This window comes from Nomia melanderi, chromosome 5, assembly GCF_051020985.1.
Source record: "Nomia melanderi isolate GNS246 chromosome 5, iyNomMela1, whole genome shotgun sequence".
Lineage (NCBI taxonomy): Eukaryota > Metazoa > Arthropoda > Insecta > Hymenoptera > Halictidae > Nomia > Nomia melanderi.
The window spans coordinates 13,356,182-13,380,466 of record NC_135003.1 but is presented as its reverse complement, the minus strand read 5'-3'; the positions used below and the strand labels follow the sequence as shown (position 1 = coordinate 13,380,466).

The following is a 24,285-nucleotide window of genomic DNA, read 5'->3' as shown; positions in this document are numbered from 1 at the left end:
TCGTTGAAGTAGCTTCTGTCGCGTTCAAGAATAAATGCGATTACCATTTCACTTTTTGCAGAACAGCGTTACGCTGCATGCAAATGCAATCCGGCCGACGGCTGGCTCGCCTTCCATCGCGATTTACGGTCTACAATGGCTCGTTGGTAGTCGTGCTTCGTATATCGGCTTATTATATGAGCGGCGTACATCATCGCTTGACTTTCTGATCGAGTTTGCCGGCTAATAGCAGGAAACAGTGACCTTCCATGTAGACAGTAGCGTCTCGTAACGTGGCCAGTAACGTGTTCGATTGTTCGCCGGACACCGGCGGTCCTATGGTCCCTCGCCGATCGTTTAGAAACGCGAATCGCCGGCCAGAAATCGGCCGGTCATAGAGAAAAACAGGATCATAGGCGAAACCGACGCGAGAAGCGACTGTAATTATTCTTCCTACAATCTTTTGCACGATAAAGTCGCTCAAGTGATAAGATGTAACTCGACGCTGTGTTCTTCACTGATATGTACGCTTTCGATGACGATGCCTTGGAGCTAATGAATAAACGAACTTCATGCGACGAATGTCTGCCTCGGAATAGCTCGAATGTACGATGTAACTTTTTATTTTAGTGTCTAGCGTTAGTATCGTTTCAACGCGAACTTCGAATGGGCTTCAGAAGAATGCAGTACGAGATGGGATGAGGTAAGTGCGCTTAATTTTCTAAATTAAGTTTGCTAGTTTATCGGTTAGTGTGCTTTAATGTTCAGTAGAACAGTATATCGAGATAATTTGTTTGCTCGGTTTTTGACTATGGTAATACTACAGGGAAGTTTTCTATAAATTTATGATTCTGTTTGTATTTTCTTTGAAGATCAATGGTAAAATTAGTTTTTATATTAATTATGCTGAATTATAATACAAAATGTCTAAAGTAGCAGAGATTGTAAGGAACGTATCATATGTACTACCCTTTTCTCAGTTTGTAAATATGTTCTAAGTGTAGTTTACTTCTCCAATAAACGCAGAAGTATATATAACAAACATAAGTTTCATCTTCATATTTACGATTCAAAATTACATTACTCTATAATGCTTCGTGCGTAACAAACAAATATAAAAGATACATCCAAGGGAAACTACAGTTATTCACAACAGTTCAAACGTGAAATCACGCGTAAAAAGATCTGCCTGCTATTTTCCCCGGGTTGTTGATTAAGCCGTGAACAGTTTCGTGGATGTAAATTGTATTCGTTGTAAGATTTATTACAGAAAACGTGGGGTTCCTCTGACGAAAGACGTGTCTCGTAGTCGGCGAAGATGTGTGTTCGCCGACTATCGAGGAAATTTGCGTTTGCGCAGGATTTCCTTCGCCATTGATCTCGAATATACGCTCGGGGTTGGTTGTTCGTACGTTCACACACAGGAAAATAGCTGGTTAACGTGAATGTGTTTCTGTTGTGTGGAGGTGGACTGCTCCTAACACCTGCTGCATCCCCTGAATCTCTACGTCACGTGGATCAGACGAGGGTTCGTATGCTAGAATACTCTCAGGCGAATCGCCGCGAGAAAACGACAAAAAGTCGCTGTTCGACCGAGCAGAAGTATTTTTCTTCTCGTTCTGTGTTCGTACATTCGCGTATCTGGTAAATATTGTCCCTGTACACCCTTGTGAATCGGTAATCTAGCATACACGTGCTCCTTAATTGGCAGAAGGGAGACATTACGCGGATAAATACTTTCCTAATCCTGTTTTACGTCAACTTATTAAATAATAGTTTTTTTAAATGATATAGAAATAGAAGTATGACTTCGATTAGGATTGTTAGGATCATCTTTTGAAGAATGATTATCGTAATCGTTGATCTTGAGAAATTAGCTATTGTAAGTGTAACGTAAAGACTTTAGATTGTTATGAGAATACTTTTCTATTCCAGTTTTACATTAAGTTATTAAATTAGAGTCTTTTTAAATTATATAGAAATAGAAGTATGACTTCGATTAGGATTGTTAGGATCGATTTTTTAAAGAATGGTTATGGTAATCGTTGATCTTGAGAAATTAGCTATTGTAAGTGTAACGTAAAGACTTTAGATTGTTATGAAATTGTTATAAAATTTCTCATTGAATTCTGATTATTGGTAATTACTTCGTATTCGAAATGTTCTGATCGAATATTGATTAATTCGTAATTTCTACAGTGACGAGTCTCATAATGAGTTTTTAATGTAGTTATAATCACAGCGTTGGATTCTTAAATACTGTTTTCAAGCAGCTGACAAATTCGCTTGGATAACAAGAATATACTGATCCACAAATAATACAGTTAATAGAAATATTCACCTTGTTATTAAATTGTAAATGATGCTAAATTTTCATTTAATTGTTTTAACAAAATTACATTATTGTCATTTTCGGTATGAGACGGTCACATAACAATTATTTGTTAACTTAGAATAATGCGATAAAAATTGAATACAATATTATTACACATGGACGTGATTAATTATTGCTAGTGGGTTTTAAAATTAATTATTCTTAATGTTCGTTACGTTTCTTCTTCGTATTAAATGAACATCGAATTAACAATATTATTTTATAAAAAAAACCACAGTATAAAGGTACAAGAAATGATTATTGTTTATTACCGCGAATAATACAGACCTCCAATCGCTGCACCGAGACCACTTTATAAATTGTAGACGTTACGAAAAACGAACGTTTCCCTGTTGCGTTCACATGGCGAACGCTAATACAGAAACGACAGTCTTCCCCCATCGGACTTAATATCAATTTAGAGCACAATACAGGGAGCATTTCGATGTCGTGTAATTTGCTTGAACGTTCATTAAGTATACCAGGACAATTATAACCGTATCCAATAATGACGAGGTCGCACGAGTTGGTCAGATGGCTGCAACACGTGTCCTTAAGGGATCTTATCAGTAATGAATCATACTAAACGCTAAACCCTTAGAAAATTAAAAAAGAATTTACCTATCAAAGAAGGAAAGCAGAAATCAAAACAATCAACAGTATAACCCAGTACAATGACGATTAAAAAATTTCGTGTGAAAACGATTTCACGTTTACGAATCTCGAGTTAAATTTTCCTTTTTCATACTGGTATAATACAGGTCTTTGTTTATATTATTTTATCACGAAGAATCTCATTTTTATAGTTTTTTAATATTTTATCGGAGGTTCTACTGTTCTATTACGTGACATTGCTTTAATACGTCAGACTCGTGATGGAAATTTTCAATTGAACTCGACAAATGCAAATGTTTTTTTGTTTTTAACATAAGTTAAATATCACTCGTCTATTATCAATCTTTAATATTTCTAGCAAACCTAGACATAGAATAAGTATAAAATTCTTTTCTTTTTCTACTGAATTATTAACGATGAACTGCTTTTGTCAAGCACAGTTGAGATATAAATCATAGGGCAAGGGGTTAATGCATTTTCTTATACTTGTTATCGAAGGATAATGTCGTCGACTTGTTCATTTTATTGAATGATGTTTAAGTAGCGATAAAAAGGAATTATATTCGATCCGACCATCGTGTAACTTCTTTTTATGCAACGAAAGAAGCGATACATGGATATTCACGCGTGAAATGGATTCGCCTACAATCAGTTGGCAGCAATTTGTAGAAATTAATTACCATTCGTTTCCTTCTTGTCATTCGGGTCACGGTTGCTGTGTGTACATATAAATACGTATATCTCTTGTATGTAGTGGTTTTGATTGAAGCCATTGCACAGTTGTGGCAGATGTCGCCAGCTTGTTTCAAACTCATTTATAGAAACTTCCATATGACAAAACTTTTCTTTTCGGTTATTATGTATTTCGATACGCTAGTGAATTTGTAACACTGGAAAACAGGATTATATTACAAACTTGTACCGGGACAATTAATGATTTTTAATGGAAGAAATTTCGTGCGTATTAAAGTGAAGATAATTAAATTCTATTAAATGCGATACGCATTCACTGATTATGTTATGAATATTTCTGTGTCATTTGCTAAAGAAAAATGTTACTACAGTTATTATGATTGTTGTTGTTAGCACTTATTAGTATTAATAGTAATAGTGCCTAATAATAGTAATAAACTTGATGATAATAATAATATTAATAATAAAGGTTTCTCTTCTAGCAGCAATGAAATTAAACCGTTCAAAACTACAAAAAATCCGACTTCGTTGTTTCCTCTATTAAAAAGTTTTAATGAACGTCAATTATAAAATATTACTAATTTCATAATATTATAATTGATATTATAAAATATTTAAATTAATAAAATATTAAATGTATTAATACACGAGAATCCTCCCTTGAAATCTCCAAAACAGAGCCAGCCAATTAATCAATCAATATTTCTTTTCTTTATGAACTCATTAGCGACCACCAGCATTTGGATACATCAATTATTACTCGATAGTACTGAATACTATCTAATACAATTTTCGTAACAGACATAATTTAATTATAATGAGCTCAGGAGATCAATTTGTCCGAAAAACTTAAAAGAAATTTCGAATTCCGATGGGATCGGTCAGCCTCATTAACACTAGAACTCCTAAATTCTTCTTCCCCAGTCATTAAAAAGATAACGGATGCTTCTCTGCGAAATTACTGAAGAAATTAATTTCTTAATACGCAAATTGAAATGTCAATAGCTGCGTTCTTAGAGTTCCCACATAAAAATTTGAAAATATCAATTTGACTGCTCGGTAGTTCTAGTGTTAACACGCTGAATACCATGGGGGTCACCGGTGACCCCGACCAAATCGAATTGCTATAGTTCATTCAATTAAACGATGGTTATCTAAAAACATTTCTATATTATGAATAATACTACCTAATGCGATGACATTCAGCTTGATGAATATGCGACAATAACGCAATTCAATCGAATGATCTAATATTAACCCTTAGCACTCCACATAGTTTTGTGATACGTCAGCAACTACCAATTTTGATAGTAGTCCTACTGACAATTAACAATGTTATAACATTTAGACCTTTAATTCCCTTCTCAGTACAAACTTTGTATATTTGAAAGATCTAATAATCTTAAGGTGGTTTTCTTAAGATTCATTAAAATATTTAATATTAGAACTGGTGCAATATCGGAGCCTACAGAGTTCAAAGGGTTAATTCAAGTTTTAATTAAAATACGTCTTATATGGAAAACTTAAAAGTTATATTTTAAGGTTCAGTAAATAATTCGAATTTTTGTACTTTCAATTGGAAGCTTGAATTCAACTTGCAGTTTTTTTATTTCACTTTTAAAATATTTAAGTACTGACGCAAGTGCTGTATGAATGAAAATCATTGAAAGTTCTAAAATGGAAAGTAAAGAGTCTTCGTGCGATATCCGAATGTCTGGAAAGAACTCGCATACAAAATATTAACAGTCAAAATGACTTCGATTGTTTTGTCTCACAATTATTGATATCATAAAAGCATTGAATATTCGAAACGATCTTGGAAGAAACCGAAAATAATCTATCGTTAGAATTTTTATAGCGATTACATATCTAGTGTTAATGCTAAAACTACCGAGTAGTTGAATTGAAATTTTAACCCTTTGTCCCACGACTCATTTCTCAACTATGATCGACATACCTACTCTGCCATTAATAACTTATCAAAGAGAGAGAAATTTTATGTATATTCTATGCCTTCGTTTGCTTTCAGTTATAATAATCGATAACAAAAGGATAGTATTTCATTTGTATTCACAACAGACTAATATTTATATTAAGTTCTGTTTAGAACCTTCACCGCGAGTCTCACGTTATCATAAGGCAACGGGTGAATTGACGTATAATTTGGGTATCGTTAGATCAGTTCTTAATAATCACTGTCGGAAATCATTGTAGAATAATTCGCACGAGTTCCCCGGAAGTAGTGCAACGTGTCCGAAAGTCAGTGACATCGGCGACTTCTGGCACCTCTGTAAACGGATCTCGCCGAGTTGGAAAGGCAGAAGGGAGGGATGGATCGTGGCAGGGTACGGGGGATGAGCAGGATAAGACGGAAAAAGGGGGAGATCCTGGTTGTCCGACTATTCCGTACACAGCACTGCCCCGCAGGACACGTGATTCGGCGCTTTTGCGAAATGTGTAATGCGGTGCTGTAACGTTTCGTTCCCTTCGTCTCCGCCTGTTCGCCTGGAGGCCTCCCCGAGATTTTCCTCGTGTACCCGAGGATTCGTTTTTGTGCGCGCGAGCGCACCGGTGCGTCTTTCCGGCCGCTACTTCCATAGTGACGCAAGTGAAGTGGTATTCTTGGAGGAATTGTTCTGGGAATTGTTCTCCTCTTTTTACCTGGTAATTATTTCTCATTCTTCTTCGACCTGCCACCATCTTCGGTTTCGCATTTCGACGCGATGATCTTCATTAACGCCGGAACTGCCGAGCATTTCGTACGATTAATATGAAAATTCCTATAAAAATTGTAACGATAGATTATTTTCAGTTTCTACAGGCATTCGTTATGGTACTCTAAACTATTTATTTTCAAAATAACAAACAGATAACGGTAGTTCTAGCGTTAACCCTTCGCAGTCGAGAGGCGTCTCTAGGTCACCATTTCGTTTGATACAACGAAATTACGAAGTGTTATTATAATATTTTATGATATTAAGCTTTGTATGCGTCAATATGTGAAATATTTATAGAAAACAGCTCTGTTTCTTAATTTATTTATCTTTTCATTAGTTCGCTTCATAGTGTCGTCTATGTCTCGAAAAGTGTCGAACGTTTCCAATGAAAATCCTCCGAGTGCAAAGGGTTAAGTTTGCAGATGGTATTAATTATTATTATTCTCTGTAATTGTGAACACTGAAAAGAAAGAATGTAGAATTGTATGGAACAGTTTGGAATCGAGTTGCTGAATGCTGAACGGTAACAATGGTACCTTCAAGCTGATTAATTTGTTTTGGTAAATAATAATGATATACTTGTTTAGAAGTGATTGAATTAATAGGAATATTGAGCTTCTTATTAACTCGTAGACCATGCTGAATTGTTTAACTGTTTTAACAATTGCATTGTTATTGTAATTTTCAGTATGAGGCTATCTGTCACGTGACATTAATGGAATCAAAGAATTATTAACATCTTCTCCCATATTTTTAAGATTTTTTCAGATTCCAATGCCTTCCTAATGTTCTCATTTAATGCATCAACATTTGAATTCACTTTTTCCCACAATGACAAATTGCGTATTTTGATAAGAATTTTTGACTAGCACTCAAACATTCGATAATGTCATTTGTGAAATATGTAAGCATTTTCTTTTGTTTACCGTTGTATCACGATTTCTCGATTCACGCACGTCGAACAACGATAAAGGACGATATCTCAATCTAATAAAAAATGCTCGATGATTATTTCTTAATAGCTGCATGTCGAGAACATGTACGTAAGTATGCACATACTTATTCGTCAGCGCCATTTGCTCGTGGAGCACTTGTATCATTGGAATGCATTTACGATGTATACTTCAAATAATAAGTATTCAAGACGTGCTTCATTGTTTTCGTATGAGATGTGAAAACGCGAATGTAACGAAAGCGACATTTTATTGCGAAGCAGTCGACAAGTAAAACAAGTATCATAGAATTCTTCGTTTACCATCGGAACTTTCTCTCAAAGACAAGGAAATAATTTTTTCAAACACTTTACAAGATAAATGTTACTTCTGCTCCTTTCAGGAGTATAGTTTGCGACTTTCAACGCACATTATTACGATTGTTCGATAAAAGCGATTTCTTTTATTATTAGCGACTGTTATCGAGTACGGAAAGTCTTATGACAGTAAGCTATTAAAAATAGAACTCCATTAGAATATTATCGATAGTTATTCTACGAAAGTTCTCCGGTATTTAGATAATATATCATATAATTTCTCCTTAAACATCTCATACGATCCTTCAAGAAAATCGAATTCTATCAACAAATCTGGCATTCAGTTACATTTAAAACAATTTAAAACAATTATCATCATTCGATTCGATCGAACGTTAAGTATGTTATAAAACAAATTACGCGACAAATCTTTTCATTTAAACATCGTTGAAAGCAACGGAACGAATTGAAATGTTCTCAATCGCTGAAAAATTAGAACATTCTTCAGAAAAGTAGTACAATATAGTAACACAAATCTAAATAATTTTTTTAGTGGCAACGCAACGTTGCATCATTCATTAAACTTGGATTGATTATTTAATCTAGAGCACAATTCGGAAAAGATTGCGTTAATCAAATTACAGCTGTGCTATTATATTTTTAACCTACTGAAATCATCGATGCCCGATTATCTAACCGAAAACAGACGCGTGAGATCGATGCCGGGTTATTCATGACTCGCATTAAAATTTTTCATAATAGACAACAAAATATTATTCAGTCACTTTTGTATTGTAAATGGAAGTAGAATGTTAAAAAATCAAAATTTACATATACAACCTACTTATCGAGATAAACAATACGGATATATTGGAATATTTTATTTTACTGTTATAATGATGGTAATAATAATAACATGCCCATTTCGTCGTTATTGGCCTCTGTAGTTACATTTATGATTTTCTTTCACCCAAAGCTCTATAATATTTTAACAATTAAGTTCTATTATACATTGTAGACCCATCAGCATCATTAGCGTATAAATGCTCTAAATTTTCCTGGTCATTACCACGAAAGCACGTGTATTTACATAGATACGCGCTCATTTACATTACGAGTGAAACTACATTATTTGTCGGTCTAAAGCGATGCAAAGTATTCGATAAAAATGGAGGGTTGCGATTCTGGTAGTAGTAAAGATACAATCGTGTTTAGACTTAATGAACAAAATTTAGTTCTCATCTCTTCGTATAATGCGAATGAGTCTGATATGATCTCTGAATGATACACATTAGCGGAGAAGGTGTACGGAGTAAATCTCAATTAATTACTGTCTTGCGACGTGATTAAAAATTCGTTTGATTGAAACTTCAAACTACATTTTGAGCTAGTTTATAAAGAATCTATGGTTGTATACATATAGATTTATTTGTAAAGGTCTAACAGTCTCTGAGGTATTCGATGAAATCGATTTTTCAAGCACAATATGAAGAATTCGAAATAAATAATAGTGTTTCAAGTTATTTGTTACTTTAACGGATTGAAACACATTCTACACATTCTGGAAACGAAATTAACACGCTATAATTTTACTACTTCAATCTCTGACGAAGTTTTTAAGAGATACAAGAGATACGAGTCAATTGAAATCTTAATAAACGCACGCTTATGGTTATTAGAGAATTCAATTCAATGCTCCGAAGATATCAATAATAAATTTTCAAAATCATTCCGAATATTCAATGCTGCGAAGATATCAATAACTGCTAAACGAAAAAATCGAAACCGGTCATTTCGACTGCTACGGTAGTGCTAGTGTTAATGTTTCGGCTTCTGAGATTATTATACAACATATTCAGAAGCTATAAAAAGAAGGACTTCGTTTAACAACTAAAAAGAATATTATATATTCCATCGAAATGTACGAAAATGAAAATATCAAAAAATTCACTTAACTTCTTAGCGACTCAATTACAAGTGCACGTGATTAATACGCGTTTCTTAGCATTCAATTCCGTGAAACTGAGGAATCACGATTTTAACGTAATCACTACTTGACTAATTGTACGAATTAGCATAATGCATCGATCGATAGACGAGCAAACAAATATTCCGTCATTTCAGTAATACTGAAAATCATTCGTTATCTCAGCGACCGTCGGAAAATAATCGAAAAGTTTCACGTCGCTCGGATTCATAGGAATCGACTTGCTCCCAGGTAACCGAAAATCGTCGGCGAACTTCGCTCGGGAAATTCGAAATCTCTCTGGTCCAGCCGGAGGTCCAGAACAGTGCTCGTTAGAGCAAAATCATTAATCGGGAGGGTGTTTATTTCAGGATATTTTTCTAGTGACTCCACGGTCGTCCGCCTAGTCGATCTTATAAATAGAAGTTGCAGATGCGGCCGCGAGATATGTGTGCGACCCGTATGCACCGATCGTTAGAAATTTTGCCGGGAAAAGAGAGTCGAGAGAGCGGAGGAGTATCGACGGTATCACGGGATTCGTGTGCCACCGCGACAATGCTCTAATATACCTAACGCCTCCCGTGAACCGGTAATGAAACGTGAGTGCCGGCCGTTCCGCCGTTTTCCTCTGGTGTTGGTGACATTGCTCGACCGTCTCGATTTTAGATCCGATCACGTCAAACGGGATAGCGGAGTAACTTATTCGGTAAGCTTGGAACAATGAGGCGGCTCTTCGCGACAGAAATTAGAGTCGGACGACAGTCGAATGAACAATTTGTCATTGTTTAACCCTTTGCGCTCGAGAGGCGACTCGAGAGCGGAATTATAAACTTTGGTATTTATCGTTGATCTTCGTATATTGCGTCCATGTGAAATATTGAAAGGAAATAGGTTTATTACCTAATTTCTGGTTTCTGGTTCATTTTCATTCATTTCGAAGAATCTTGTTTGTATCTAGTTGGAAAGTATAGAATATTTCTAATGAACTTTCGAGTGCAACATTAATTCTATGGACATTGTTATAGAAATGATGAACTACGACGGTACGTTTAGGAACTTAATGATTTGTTTCAGTTTTTTCTAATGTTTGGTTCAGGAGATTTAGGAGAATTTGGATTGAAGGAGATATAATTGAGGAGACCGTCATCGAAATAAGTAGCGAACGTGTTAAAGTAAATTAGTGTCTTGTAGGTGGATTAGTGGATTATAGGTTTCATTTAGAATCCATTCGTTTCTATAGGTTTTTGCTGTTACTAATGTACGTTGTCTTGTTATTTAAATCATCGTTCGTCGAGTGAACCTTCTTTTTTTCTTGTTGCTTTAGATACGAGATATTTAGTTTTGGTATGAATGTTTCGCGTTTGCGACGGAAATGATTTGTTATCGTCAAATGTGAGAGCAGGGAAAGTTTCGTTGATTGATTCACATTAGATTAGACGATATTTGGTTGATGGTTAGTGGAGTGTGCAGAATTTCGATGATTTCGTGTGGGACAGTATGAATGTTGAATTTTGAATATTCAGAGAGTAATAGTGTGATTATTTGCTTCGTTAAGAAGTTATTCGTTATTCTGAGGTATAATAGAGAAATAAGGAATAAATTAGAATATTGTTATTTCAATGACTGGTTCGTAAATTTTCTTGATATTTCAACTTACTGAATATGTCTGTATCACTGAGCTGTAAAGTGACTGTATTTATCTTAAAAAATTACTTACGCTAATTATTACGATATTGATAAGTATATGAGAAATTGAAGCTTTATAATAATAAAATCAATCGTCTTTCTGAAATACGGTTCCAGCGAGATCTAACTGAATATTTTCTACATCTCGTTCATTCTTTTCTTCTTCTATTTCTGCATTATGTAAAGACCGATACTCATCGTTACATTCATGTCCACTTTCTAATCTGGTTAGATCATCTTCTGTGATTCAAATGATCGCAGGCCTCGAAAACAGGAAACGCACTGGAAAATATGATAGATGTAGATAATAGAAATGTATGTTAACAACTTCGGAAATAAACACAAATTGTTTTTAGAACCGCAGAAAGTAAAGATTCGCTGAAACGAAAGAGACATAGATGGAAATAATATATACGTACATATATTTATATATATACAATACATACCGAAGACCAAAAGACTCGAGCATGCTTAGAATTAGTAAGAAAGTAAGAACATTTCCAAAAGTACTCGAAACATTATGCTCCACTGGACAGTCGTCGAATTACGAGCCACGTTTCTTATTTTTCTAGACGTGTATAAATATATATAATAAATCTGTCGAATAGAATATTTCATTTTTATAGAAATGTTTAAAATCTACGTTTCAAATGGAATTGAATTACATTTAGAATGGAATATTCTACTAAATTTTTCTAGACGTGTATAAATATATATAATGAATCTATGGAATAGAATATTTCATTTTTATAGAAATATTTAAAATCTATGTTTCAAATGGAATTGAATTACATTTAGAATGGAATATTCTACTAAATTTTTCTAGACCTATATATATATAATGAATCTATGGAAAAGAATATTTCATTTTTATAGAAATGTTTAAAATCTACGTTTCAAATGGAATTGAATCAAATTTAGAATCTAATATTCTACTAAATGTTAGTTACTCTATATTTGTAAAAATACATATAATGAATCTATGGAAAAGAATATTTCATTTTTACAGAAATATTAAAAATCTACATTTCGAATGAAATTAAACCAAATTTAGAATCTAATATTCTACTAAATGTTAGTTACTCTATACTTATTTATTAGATTGTTAACCTTGCAGAAATAACTTCGACGACATGATTGCATCCTGCTGTAACGAGACAGTTTTATACATTTTTTTTGCGTTAGTCGAGACTACACCTGACGCCTATAATGGAGTACGAAACGAACAGTAGTCGGGTTCACACATAATAATAGCGTCAACGCGGAAACGTGTTAATAACAGAAATAAACCGCGATTAATTCATAAGCTAGAGAGAACTGAGAGTGTAGTAAAATCAGCAGACGATTATTAACATATTTGTACTGCTAATGGAACGTTTATATCTACATTCAATTTATGGTATTTATGCACCTTAAAAAATATTGTACGTTTTTTAACGCGAGCATTTAAATTTGCATTCAATTTAATGAGAATTATAATTTAAAGCTGTATAATGTAAACAAAGAATTTGAAGGACATATGTGTATATTAAAAGAATTTAATTTATGAATTTATGAAAATTTATGAAACACTATGTATAGTATGACAGTTACGTTCTTAGTACAATTAACTGTATAATAAAATGATGAACGAAAGAAATTTAATATTGAGTTTAAAAACAAACATTGAATTATTTCATTATTTTTGCTTAATAGCTTTGATGCTGATATTTCTATGAGCTCTTAATGGCGTTGTAAATGTATTTTCGAAAATGTTTATCGAGTTCATGGAATTAATATAAATGCCAGTTCATTTATTTAATCAAAACTATTTCGATTTTTTCTGATATATCATTCAGTAATTATGAATTCTGATATATCATTCAGTTGTCTTGAATTCGAATACTTGACCATTGAACTTATTTACAACCACAGGAATACGATATTAGAATTTATATTCAATATATTTTCAATTATTCTAATGAAACAGATATAGTAGAATAAGTAGATTTGAATGTTACGTACCTAGCAATGTTATTAACTATACTTCTTACAATTTCTATAAATTCGATTTTACCTTTGCAAAACTATATCTCGTACAGTTTGCAGAAATTCGAAATTATCTTTCCAAACATACATTCTTTACTTTGTTCAAATATGAATCTATTTCCATAGAATCTTATATTAATTTCTATATTCGATATATTAGCACACATTACCTTAGCAGTGTACTGCTGTACTTTTCCTGTAAGTTTCTAGCGATCAGTATAGAAATGAAATCAATTCAGAATCAAATATAGAAATTAATATAAAATCCGATGGAGGTCAATTCGTATTTGATATGTTAGTACACATTACCTTAGTACTGCTGTATTTTTCCTCTAAGTTTCTAACGATCATTATAGAAATCAAATCAATCTAATCAAATATAGAAATTAATATAAAATTCGATGGAAATCAATTCGTATTTGACATATCAGTGCACATTACGTTAGCAGTGTGTCGCTAGGAACTTATAGGAAAAGTACAGCAGTACACTTCACCTCGCAGTGGCCACGTGAAACGAATGAAATATAAAAGAAACATAAAATCCAGTATTCCGAAGACATTAATACAAGCGGTTATAGGGCATGGAAATTACTATGAATTTATGGTAGGATCGAGAGCTAATAACAATGACGATAAACTAGAAGAAACATCATTCATAAAGGCGAATTCTCGTTTTTCAACCACCGCGCCGCGCCGGTGGACCTAGGCGCGCGCGTATGCGTCGGTGAAGGTGCACGCGTGAGTGAAATTGTGAACGATCTAATAATAACCGTGCACTTACTTATGTGAATACTTGATTTCAATTCAAGCAAAAACGTCGGGCAGACCTCGTCCTTTCGGGGTTCGGGGTCAGTGTTCATCATCATCATCATAATGGAAAAACGCGGGTAGCATCCGAAAGTGGTCGAAATCGTCCGCGATCCCGACGTCACTCTTCGGAAAGATTGTTCCACGAGAATTCCTTGATCTTGAGTTATTATATTTTCGTCGGTTATGGTAAAGAATCTTCGTATCGCCGTGCAGGATACCACGAACCGGAATGAATCGGTTAACGGTTGCTGCGTCTCATCCGTTCCATCGTCTAATCGTCCGTTCCAGGTCTACGGGAAAAATAATTGATCTGTTAACCGTGGAATTTCATTTGAAGAATCTCTCGTTCTGCGCGCGATAAAATTAAAGAACGAACTGCGCAGGACGAGTGCAGGCGAGATGTGTATATATATATTTTAATGAAAAACCGAAGCAAAATGAAAGTAAAGAATTCGTCGTTGAAAGAGTTACTATCGTTTCGAGCTTTAGGATGACGTGTATACTCGTCGAACGCAGGACGAATGCACGTAAGATGTATTTTAATGGAAAACCAGAGCAAAATGGAAGTAAAGAATTCGTCGTTGAAAGAGTTACTATCGTCTCGAGCTTTAGGATGACGTGTATACTCGTCGAACGCGGGGCGAATGCACGTGAGGTATATTTTAATGGAAAACCAAAGCGAAATGAAGAATTACAAGTTTATCTGGGAAAATAAAGAATTCGTCGTTGAAAGAATGGTATTGTTTGAAACTTTAAGATGACGTGTATACTCGTCGAACGCAGGACTCGAATCGTACCTGATTAATACGCGTTTCTTAGCATTCAATTCGGTGAAACTGAGAAATCACGATTGCAATGTAATTACTATTCGACTAATTGTATGAATTAACATAATGCATCGATCGATAGACGAGCAAACAAACATTCCACCCACACGGAACGTTTCGGCTGTGAATATTCAAAGGGTTAATGCTTGTTAGTGCTCCAGTTTAAAATTAAATTTTCGTGGAGGCACGTACGAGGGGAGAACAGGTAAAAATTGTAATTGACTCTTCGTGATTGAAAGTTAATCTAAACACTTGATACGATCAAAGAATACAGACAACTATTAACATTACTACCAGATGGGTCAAAATGACTTATTCCTGATTTCTTCTTGTACAATGATCGAAAAGGTACAGATATTTCCGCGAAAAATGGTTAACGAAACTAATTCGGTAATAGAAAAGCTGAGGTACGAGTCAATTGAAATCTTGATAAACGCACGCTTATGGTTATTAGAGTGTTAAGTAGTACGTAAGACGAAATTATAAATCAAATGACTGAAAATTCAAGTTATAATATGAAGCTGTACAGTGAATCATTTTTCAGTGTAGTTAAGCTTCCATTTGCAATTTGTTTAATCCATAACAGTGAAAGAGAGAATTTTGTTCTATAAACACTACGATGTACGTTGATGTAATTAATTAATACACATGTCGCAGTTATCGATGAACAATAATAATAATAACAATAATAGATTAAAATGAAACGAAAGGGAGTAGAATAAGATAGAATAAAAGAATACGAAAGAAACTGAAACAGAATACAATAAAACAGAATGAAACTTTGTCAACAGGAAGCGTGTGAAAATAAACAAAGATGTACGGCCTAATACTAGAGAACATGTCCGAATATATACGGCAGGTCTACGGAGAAGACAGATGGGAGGAGATTCGTCGACAGGCGGCCGTAGATCAACCAAGCTTCAGTGTTCATCAGGTTTACCCTGAGAATCTGATACCGAGATTAGCGAAGAAGGCAATTCAGGTAGGATTCGTCTAGAATTGTGTTTATACCGCTTAAAAATTTGGAGCATATTACGAGCTCGAAAGAATTTCAGTAAATATGTGTGTTTCATCGATTAGGTATCATTCCGTTGCAATAAGAAACGATCAATTGTGATTAATGAACATTAGAATTGTATCTGTTTTATAGAAAATATAATAAAGTGAATTGTCACATTGTAATAGTGAAACCAATTGTAATTACAAGGAAACGTTATAATTATGTCTAGTTTATGAAAGATGTTTCAATAAAGTAGTGAAAATTCAAATAATTCAATTTCTTTCGAAATACCATGTACCTAATGATATATGGACAATGAATCGCTTTCATTTCTTATTACCAATCTATTGTCTAATTCATTGTACTTTTATGGGGAACGTTTTCTTTATCATAGAATTTTATGTTACGTATTAGATTGTACCTAGTAATACCTTCAAGTTCAATTTTAATTTTGTTTTTACCTTTGTCCTCGCGTCACGGTGGAATCATTGTCATTACAGTGAATCTGTATCGCGAGATATTTCACGAATGTTAAAATAATTAACGTTAAACGAAGAGTGATCCAGTGTTGGATAGAACATTCTTATTAAATGCGTGTGCGTCTGTCCTATGAAGTATTCACTTCAGAACGAAAGGAAAATGGAAAAAAATACACGTTAGGTGAAACGTTGCGAGCGATGCTGATTTTTAATATTCTCCAGGATGTTATTCGATGTAATCCCGTAAGATTTATATCTACGACCATTATCTTGCGCATAAATATGACGAAATGATTTATAATGGATTAATGTTAACGACACATGCTCCTTAACGACGTTAACGTATGTAGAGGGGACACGGTCCCGCCATAGGTGCACGCGCATTCGGTAATAGAAGAAAAAAGGTCCGGTATTAACATGAAAAGATGTTTTACAAATTGAATTCTGACTAGAATGATAATCTTTCATAGAACGGGAAAAACCTTCATGTATTGCATTATTAATGTTTCCCAAAAGATCGCTTTAAAATTCAAATCAGTTTTCGGCTACGCTGACATGGGTTTATTTTATATTTTACGTGGCATCGTTCCTCCTCTCCCGAAATTAATATATTCACTTAAGTAATTGTCCTTAATTCTCGAAGAGATCTCTGCTTCTTCCTATAATCTCTGCCTTGAATCGTAAGGACGTGCTCTTGAAAATTTCTACGATAACGGACACGTTTGTATTATTAAAACAATAGGAAGATCCTAAATTGCTGTTTACGTAAATTTCTATTTTCTAAAAATATTCAGTTTAATTCTGAGCATGTTCGAAACATGTATACTTTGTAAAATTTCAGAAATGGGTATCAAATAAAATACGAAACAGTAAAGATTAATCTAGAAATGATCGTTAACCCTTTATGGGTCGAATTTTTTTTTCATTATTATAACAAAATCTATGCAGTACAAAATTAATAGATATCCACATATGAATACGAATTAACAATGTATTCAATAGTTTCAATAACTTCATCGAACGAATATATTTTGTAACTTTCAAGTTACAATGACGTTAAACTTGTGCAAAATCCAGCTTAATAAATCTTCATAAACATTAATCGTTCGAATTAAACATAACATTCAAGTATTTTCTTTATAAAACATTCGAATATCCCCGAGAAGCATTAAAAATGCAGGAAAATGAATGATTGTATCTATCTTGACGTCTCAATGATAATACGAGAAACATTGACTCAAATCGCAGCAAAATTTCTCTTTCATTCGTTATTTAACGACGTATCTGTCATTTATACAGACCATTATCTAGCTTATCTAGCAAACAGACATCTAGTTATCGGCTCGCAACGTTTCGTTCCTTTCTTTTCCAGTGAATACAGCGAAAGTCTAAACAGTAAACACAAAAATAATTGTTTCTCCTGTTTATGTTGCTACGCTCGTTCGTTATACGAGAGGTACAAGTGTATGATCCTCGTCCAATTGAATATATTCTCATACCACAGGTACTTGGCATAACGGAAAAAGAATTTTTCGATCAAATGGGTGTACACTTCGTAGGATTCGTTGGCCAGTACGGTTACGATCGTGTGCTTTCAGTACTTGGACGTCATGTAAGAGACTTCCTTAATGGGTTGGACAATTTACACGAATATCTCAAGTTTTCCTATCCGAGGATGAGAGCTCCCTCGTTTATTTGCGAGAATGAGACACGCCAAGGTAAATATTCCAGCCGTCACGCCGTCGTACGAAACGTCGGGATCCTTAACTCCTTGCCTTACGATTTACTTCTCCTACCTTGTCATTAATGATTTATTAACCCTTCGCACTCGGGAGGTGACTCTCAGTCGCCGCTTGATGTGACACGGTAAAACTGTAGAATGTGATATTTAATGTGAAACTTTGTATAATACGATACGTAAAACACTGGAATAAAACAGCTTTGTTCTTTAATGTATTGGTGATTTCTTCGAATTAGTCTCAAACATCGTCTTCGCCTCGTAAAGAAATGTTAAATATTTCTAGTAAGACATCCGAGTGCAAAGGGTTAACGTTCATCACAGCATTATTTATAATATAGAAACGTTTTCAAATCATCGTTTGATCGAGTGAAATATAGTAATTCGATTCGATTGGGGGTCACGAAAATCTTGACCATTTTATTATAATTATTCCGTTGTACCAAGAAAAAGCAAGTATAATGATTAATCATTCGTCATCATAAATCATTAAATCAAGGACTAAGTGTATATTCTATATAAATCTTTGCTGCAAATATTCAATTTGAATAATATAATATTCAATTTGAATTCAAAAGCATCGAGCGAACGTCCATGCTAGTTCAATTCTGTTTGAAATCTGCACGTGTCTGACACGTTGTTGTAAGGCAAGGGGTTAAAGGACACCGTTGTTCCGCTGTATTCTCGATTGTAATCATTGGTTAACTAAAAAACTTGTGCCTTTCAATGAAAAAGATATCTACAAATTTTCAATTACTAAGTTAGTGTCACTTTCTGAAAGATTCTGCTGTTTCTGATTTGTAATAGAAAAGTCATAGCTATTAATAACATTAGACGTATGATCTTAAACAAAGAACTAGTATATACGTATCTTTTTCTATGTTTACAACTAACCGATTTCTATTTCGTTAAAGAAATGGCAATCCCAAGCAGATAACATTTCTCATTTGCGGATTTTTCGTGCATTCTGTAACGTGTCCTCAGAGTGACGCCGAAGGGGTTGGAATAAGTGGCAATCTGTTGGTAGGTCAAGTGAATTCGCTAAGTGCGACTTTTCACAACTTGGGGTTAAAAACAATTGATATCGATTTTCCATAATTATTATCTCGTCCTGGAAACAAAGATGGAAATAAGAACGAGGAATAAGATAAATAAAAAATAATGGACATAACAGTATCATTAGTACATTCGATTATTCAAGCTGGACTTCACAAAATTATTCCTCATTTGATGAAAGTTCTACATAAATGTCACAGCTTGAAATAAAATCGTTACGAATCAGCTGCGCATTTCGTGTTATTTAGAAAAACAATATTACGTGAATTTACGTAAGGTCAATTCACGTGGATTCTCGAGCTTCCCGCTCAAAGGAAGTTGAATGAAATAAATAAAAAGGAAGATTGATCGGTGTACGGGTTTTCCACGTAGCATTACAGCGGAAATGGTGTTCCCAACGCAATTGAAGAATTCCCGAATAACAGGGCCCGGTGGATATAAAAGTTGTCAGATAAGACTGGTAATCAGTCCATTTCCTTCTATTGCAGGCTTGACTCTTCATTACAGGAGCAAGCGACGTGGATTCGTTTATTACACGATGGGGCAAATAAGAGAAGTAGCTCGTCATTTCTATCACAAGGAATTACAGATCGAGCTCGTGCGCGAGGAGGTCCTTTTCGACACGGTGCACGTGACCTTTCAACTTACCTTTGATAACAGAGCGTTCACGCAAGCTTCCCTGGCCATGACTCGCGAGGAGAAGCATTTGCCAATTGGAGCCTCAGTCTTATTCGAAATATTCCCATTTTGCATTGTGTTTGGGTAGGTGGCACATTGTTTGTCTTACGTTAACCGCGAGCAACTGATTCGCATGATTTATTCGTTCGTTTCTTTCTCATTTGTATATATAAACACTAGAACCGAGTATTTAACACGTTGACTGCCACAAAAACCATCGGTGTTTTGTGTATCACTTATTCTTTCTATAGCAAAAAAACAAAGCAATTATTAATTCTCTGATATGAAAATTCTTATATTATTAATTTTTATATATATATTATTCTTTTATTATTAAGTTATAATTATTTTCTTGTAATTTGGAAGCTCCGGTATCGGTGACCGTGGCAGTCGAAGTGTTAACACTACGTACAGAGTAGTTAAATTGAATTTTCGAAATTCCTCTATAGAAACTTGAAATCTATCGAGACTTCAATTGATTTATAGTTCAGTTTATGTATTGCTGAATTGATTTTTTTAATAATTTCTCAGAGAAACATCTGTTTTTTTTAATAATCTGCGGAATGAAGAAATCTGGGTCATCTTGACGCGTCTGGTAGTTTTAGTGTTAATACGACAAAAATTGTAACAATAAATTTGTTTTCGGTTCCTTTGTATACTCATTATGGTGTTCCAGTGAAACTATTTATTTTTGAAGTCATTTTGGATATTTAACACTTTCAAGACGTCGATAATTGCGGGACGAGGCAACTGGAACCCGCCATTTTGTCGGGCGCGTAGTTCTAGTGTTCGACCTTTGCGATCGAACGTCGGCGTTTTGATGGAATTGAACTTTCGTATTTGGAATATGAAGTCGTACATAAATTATTTCGTTTCTCGAATAGCGAGAGATCGGTATTTAGTTTCCTTTTTCAATGTTGCTTAACACTAGAACTACCGAGCATTTAATACGATTAATATGCAATTCTTATAAAAACTGTAACAATAGATTATTTTCAGTTTCTTCAGGCATTCATTGTAGTACTCAAATGAAACTATTCATTTTCAAAATCATTTCGAATATTCAATGCTTCGAAGATATCAATAATTGCTAAACAAAAAAGTCTAATAGTTCTAGTGTTAAGCATTTGATATATAATCTAGCTTCATTTGCTGACGGTTTTCTGTTCGATGAATCTTCGTCCGCAAAGGGTTAACTCCTCTACGCAACATGGAGATCCATTTACCGTTTTCAGGTCAGACATGATCGTAAGGAGCATTGGAAATTCATTGATGGTAATATTGCCCGATCTCGTCGGGAAGAAAATCACGCATTTCTTCGATCTCGTTCGACCGCTGATCGCGTTTAAGTTCCATTCGGTAAGTGCGTTCGCTAGGATTTTCGTGCGCAATGTTACGCTGGTTCCGCTGGCAATTTGTCATGTTACAGATATTAAACAGAACGAACAACATTTTCGAACTCGTAACAGTAGAACCGATTCTCACGGAGCGGCCAGCCGATCGACAGAGGAATGAAGTCTTATTGAGCGACGAACTCGATTCTGTCGACGATAGAACTTTAAGATTGAAAGGTATCTTTTCATTTCAAACTCATTTGTTTAACATTACCGGCCGAACGGAGCTTGTTTCGATGCAACGAACATGTATTATTTGTAGCATACCTACTTGTCATTATAAACTCAAATCACACTATATCCACTGTGGATGTCTTAATCTCTCAAATCATTCTTTTCCACTGAAGTTTCCACCGTAGAAAACTCAAAATGTTTATAAATATATTTACATGTTTTACACGTTTACATGCCTACTCTACATAGATAAAAACTGTAGTTCGATCGATCATATTACTCATTGATTTATGAAGAAACTTAACTATTTTTAAGCTTTGTATCGTTCGTAATTCTATAAAAATGCTGCAGAACAGATATTTCGCTGTAGTTTAACGCTAGGTTTATTTATTCTATTTATTTTACTGTCCCTAGAAAGGTCGATGTTCATTCAAACAATTAAGATACATATTCGTGCAGTTGCATCGATAAAAATTCATACGAATATTTATCAAATAACGTTGATAAACCGCTGTACGTTTGAAACTGATTTCGTGAACCCAGTGTTAAATCAAACTGCACTTGCGGACCCACGGTCGTTGATGAACGTCATTTCGTACGGACGTAGGTGGACACAATACACGGGCATTGGTCCTTTTGCGTCAGTTGGCAGAGGAAGTGCTGAATATACGGACGTGTGCGACATTCTAGCGTTTTCATATATGACGTCTGTGTCGTTTCAACGTTCATGTGCCCCGCGCTATATTGAATTACGTTGCACTGCTGTGGCTTGCAGTTCGTCCATTTTTGACAGCTGTTCAACCCCTTTTCCTATAAACTTTTCTCTCGACGCAAGTTTTCCACCGAATTCGACAAATCTTAATGTCACTTATTTATTTTTAGTATAAATTAAATGTTTCCTGTCTATTATTGAATATACGATATATACAGTGACATTTTGATAATAAACGACTGTGTTTTTTTGAGAGAGAATCGTCTCTGAAAATTGACTTTATGCTTATAGGTGTGTATCTGTTTAAGTAAATACTTAACGCATTGTTGACCGGCAATTTTACGCAGAAGCTATTTAATGTCACCGGTTATTCCGTAATTAACACTAGGTTTGTTAGAAAAGTTGATATTCGATTATTTAGATTTTGAAAATGTTATAGGTTAATAACCTGTTGTAGGTTATAGTAGGACAGGGTAATCGAAAGAGTTCTTAATTGAACAATTTTTTAATTGGAAAACTTCTTAACTGGGGAACTTTTTAATTGGGAAAGTTCTTAACTGAAATACTTTTTAATTGGAAAACTTCTTAACTGAGAAACTTTTTAATTGGAAAATTTCTTAACTGAGAAACTTCTTAACTGAAAATTCGTGATTAAAACTGCTAAATCGAAGATTCACGATAAAAAATCTTCTCAATTGAAAATTCCCGATTCAAGATCTTAATTGAAAAGTCGTGACTGGAAAAAGCTCTATCGGATAGACGCGACGCGGTAGTCTTTAAATAGAGCAATTTAGGTCGCACAATTGTCTCTCCACATACGTCTCACATGCTGCAAAACACTTTGTATATTTCATTTTAAAACGGACGTTACATTTACCACTAGAATAGTACATATTTTGAGTAATAATAAATCAATACTTGCGAATAATGTCGACTATGATCCCTTAGGCCAAATGATATACATGGATAATTGGAAGATGATGATGTACCTTGGAACTCCCGTAATGCCGGACTTAAACGCCTTAATAGCGACTGGCCTTTATATAAATGATCTTTCCATGCATGACTTTAGCAGGTACAGTGTATTTTCTAGTTGCCTGTATACTATTTATTATAATAGAGACGGATTGCACTGATCTTTTTAAGGAGAAACGAGTATTGCATTTTCCACGTTTTCTCGATAAATCGGTTCACTGGTCAAATTAACGGTGAACAGTAAGTTCGCTGAAGAATAGGTTGATGATTTTATTTAAACGTGTATAGAACACTGGAAATATTGGTTAACATTGATTTTAAAAATATTATTTTTCAATCCAGGTTGTACTCATAATTCTAGTAATATTATTCGCGAAACAGTTCGCGTACAACTTACTTTCACCGAAATAAAGAGGTACACATGTCTTCAATGAGTGTCTATTTTCATTAAATTTCGAATACCAATGATACGACGGTATCGCTTAATACTTGAAAAATACGATAAATGTGATATAAATTTCCGATGTTGTAAAGTCCTGAAGGACGCCGTATGATTTCAATGAAATCATCTGACACCGATTGTCATCGCAGTTATTGTTTGTTACAGGGACCTGATGCTCGCTGGTACGCAACAATCGGTGGAGCTCAAACTAGCGTTAGATCAGGAGCAGCTGAAGAGTAAGAAACTGGAGGAATCCATGAGAAAGCTGGACAAAGAAATGAAACGAACGGACGAGTTACTTTATCAAATGATACCGAAACAAGTGGCGGACCGATTGAGAAATGGAGAAAGTCCGATAGACACGTGCGAGGTGAGAAACAGAATTTATCTGTACATCTTCGAATCCTACAGTTCTTCGCGTATCATTTTTATACGAAATATTGCGTATGTTTTGTATTTCTCGACATCTTTGTTTTGGACCATTGAAATTAGACGCCCTGTATATAACGATAATTGAAGAGAATATGTTTATATATAATAAGAATATTTTAATATTAATTGAATATTTTAATATTTTGATATAGATTATAGTAATGATCTATATAATAATATAGATGAGGGAATAATCTATATAATAATGTAAACCAGGGAATATTAAACTATGATAACATTGTGAACTAATTGTACGTAATG

General features: G+C 34.4%; 1 protein-coding gene and 1 long non-coding RNA gene across 9 annotated transcripts in view; one reads left to right on the top strand and one right to left on the bottom strand.

The window, feature by feature from the left end:
• Positions 1-24,285, top strand: part of Gyc88E (Guanylyl cyclase at 88E) — a 33,418-nt gene that overhangs the window by 450 nt on the left and 8,683 nt on the right. For 3 of the 8 annotated variants that reach the window (XM_031972582.2, XM_031972553.2, XM_076368073.1), the window contains exons 2-10: positions 62-682; positions 1,289-1,507; positions 15,736-15,926; positions 17,928-18,141; positions 19,706-19,979; positions 21,131-21,254; positions 21,325-21,466; positions 23,124-23,250; positions 23,758-23,962. In XM_031972582.2, the coding sequence (XP_031828442.1) occupies positions 15,759-15,926; positions 17,928-18,141; positions 19,706-19,979; positions 21,131-21,254; positions 21,325-21,466; positions 23,124-23,250; positions 23,758-23,962 (1,254 nt within the window). In that variant the 5' untranslated portion in view covers positions 62-682; positions 1,289-1,507; positions 15,736-15,758. Of the gene's footprint in view, positions 1-61; positions 683-1,288; positions 1,508-6,056; positions 6,326-10,249; positions 10,300-15,735; positions 15,927-17,927; positions 18,142-19,705; positions 19,980-21,130; positions 21,255-21,324; positions 21,467-23,123; positions 23,251-23,757; positions 23,963-24,285 lie in introns of those variants that run through there. The other 5 variants (XM_076368074.1, XM_076368075.1, XM_031972563.2 and 2 more) reach the window with 5 other exon arrangements.
• The window catches only part of LOC143174562 (uncharacterized), a 103,024-nt gene continuing 90,003 nt past the window's right edge, over positions 11,265-24,285 (bottom strand). The window contains exons 3-4 of the long non-coding RNA XR_012998709.1: positions 14,089-14,407; positions 11,265-11,561 (exon numbers count right to left, since the gene is read on the bottom strand). This is a non-coding gene — a long non-coding RNA (uncharacterized LOC143174562). The remainder of the gene's footprint in view (positions 11,562-14,088; positions 14,408-24,285) is intronic.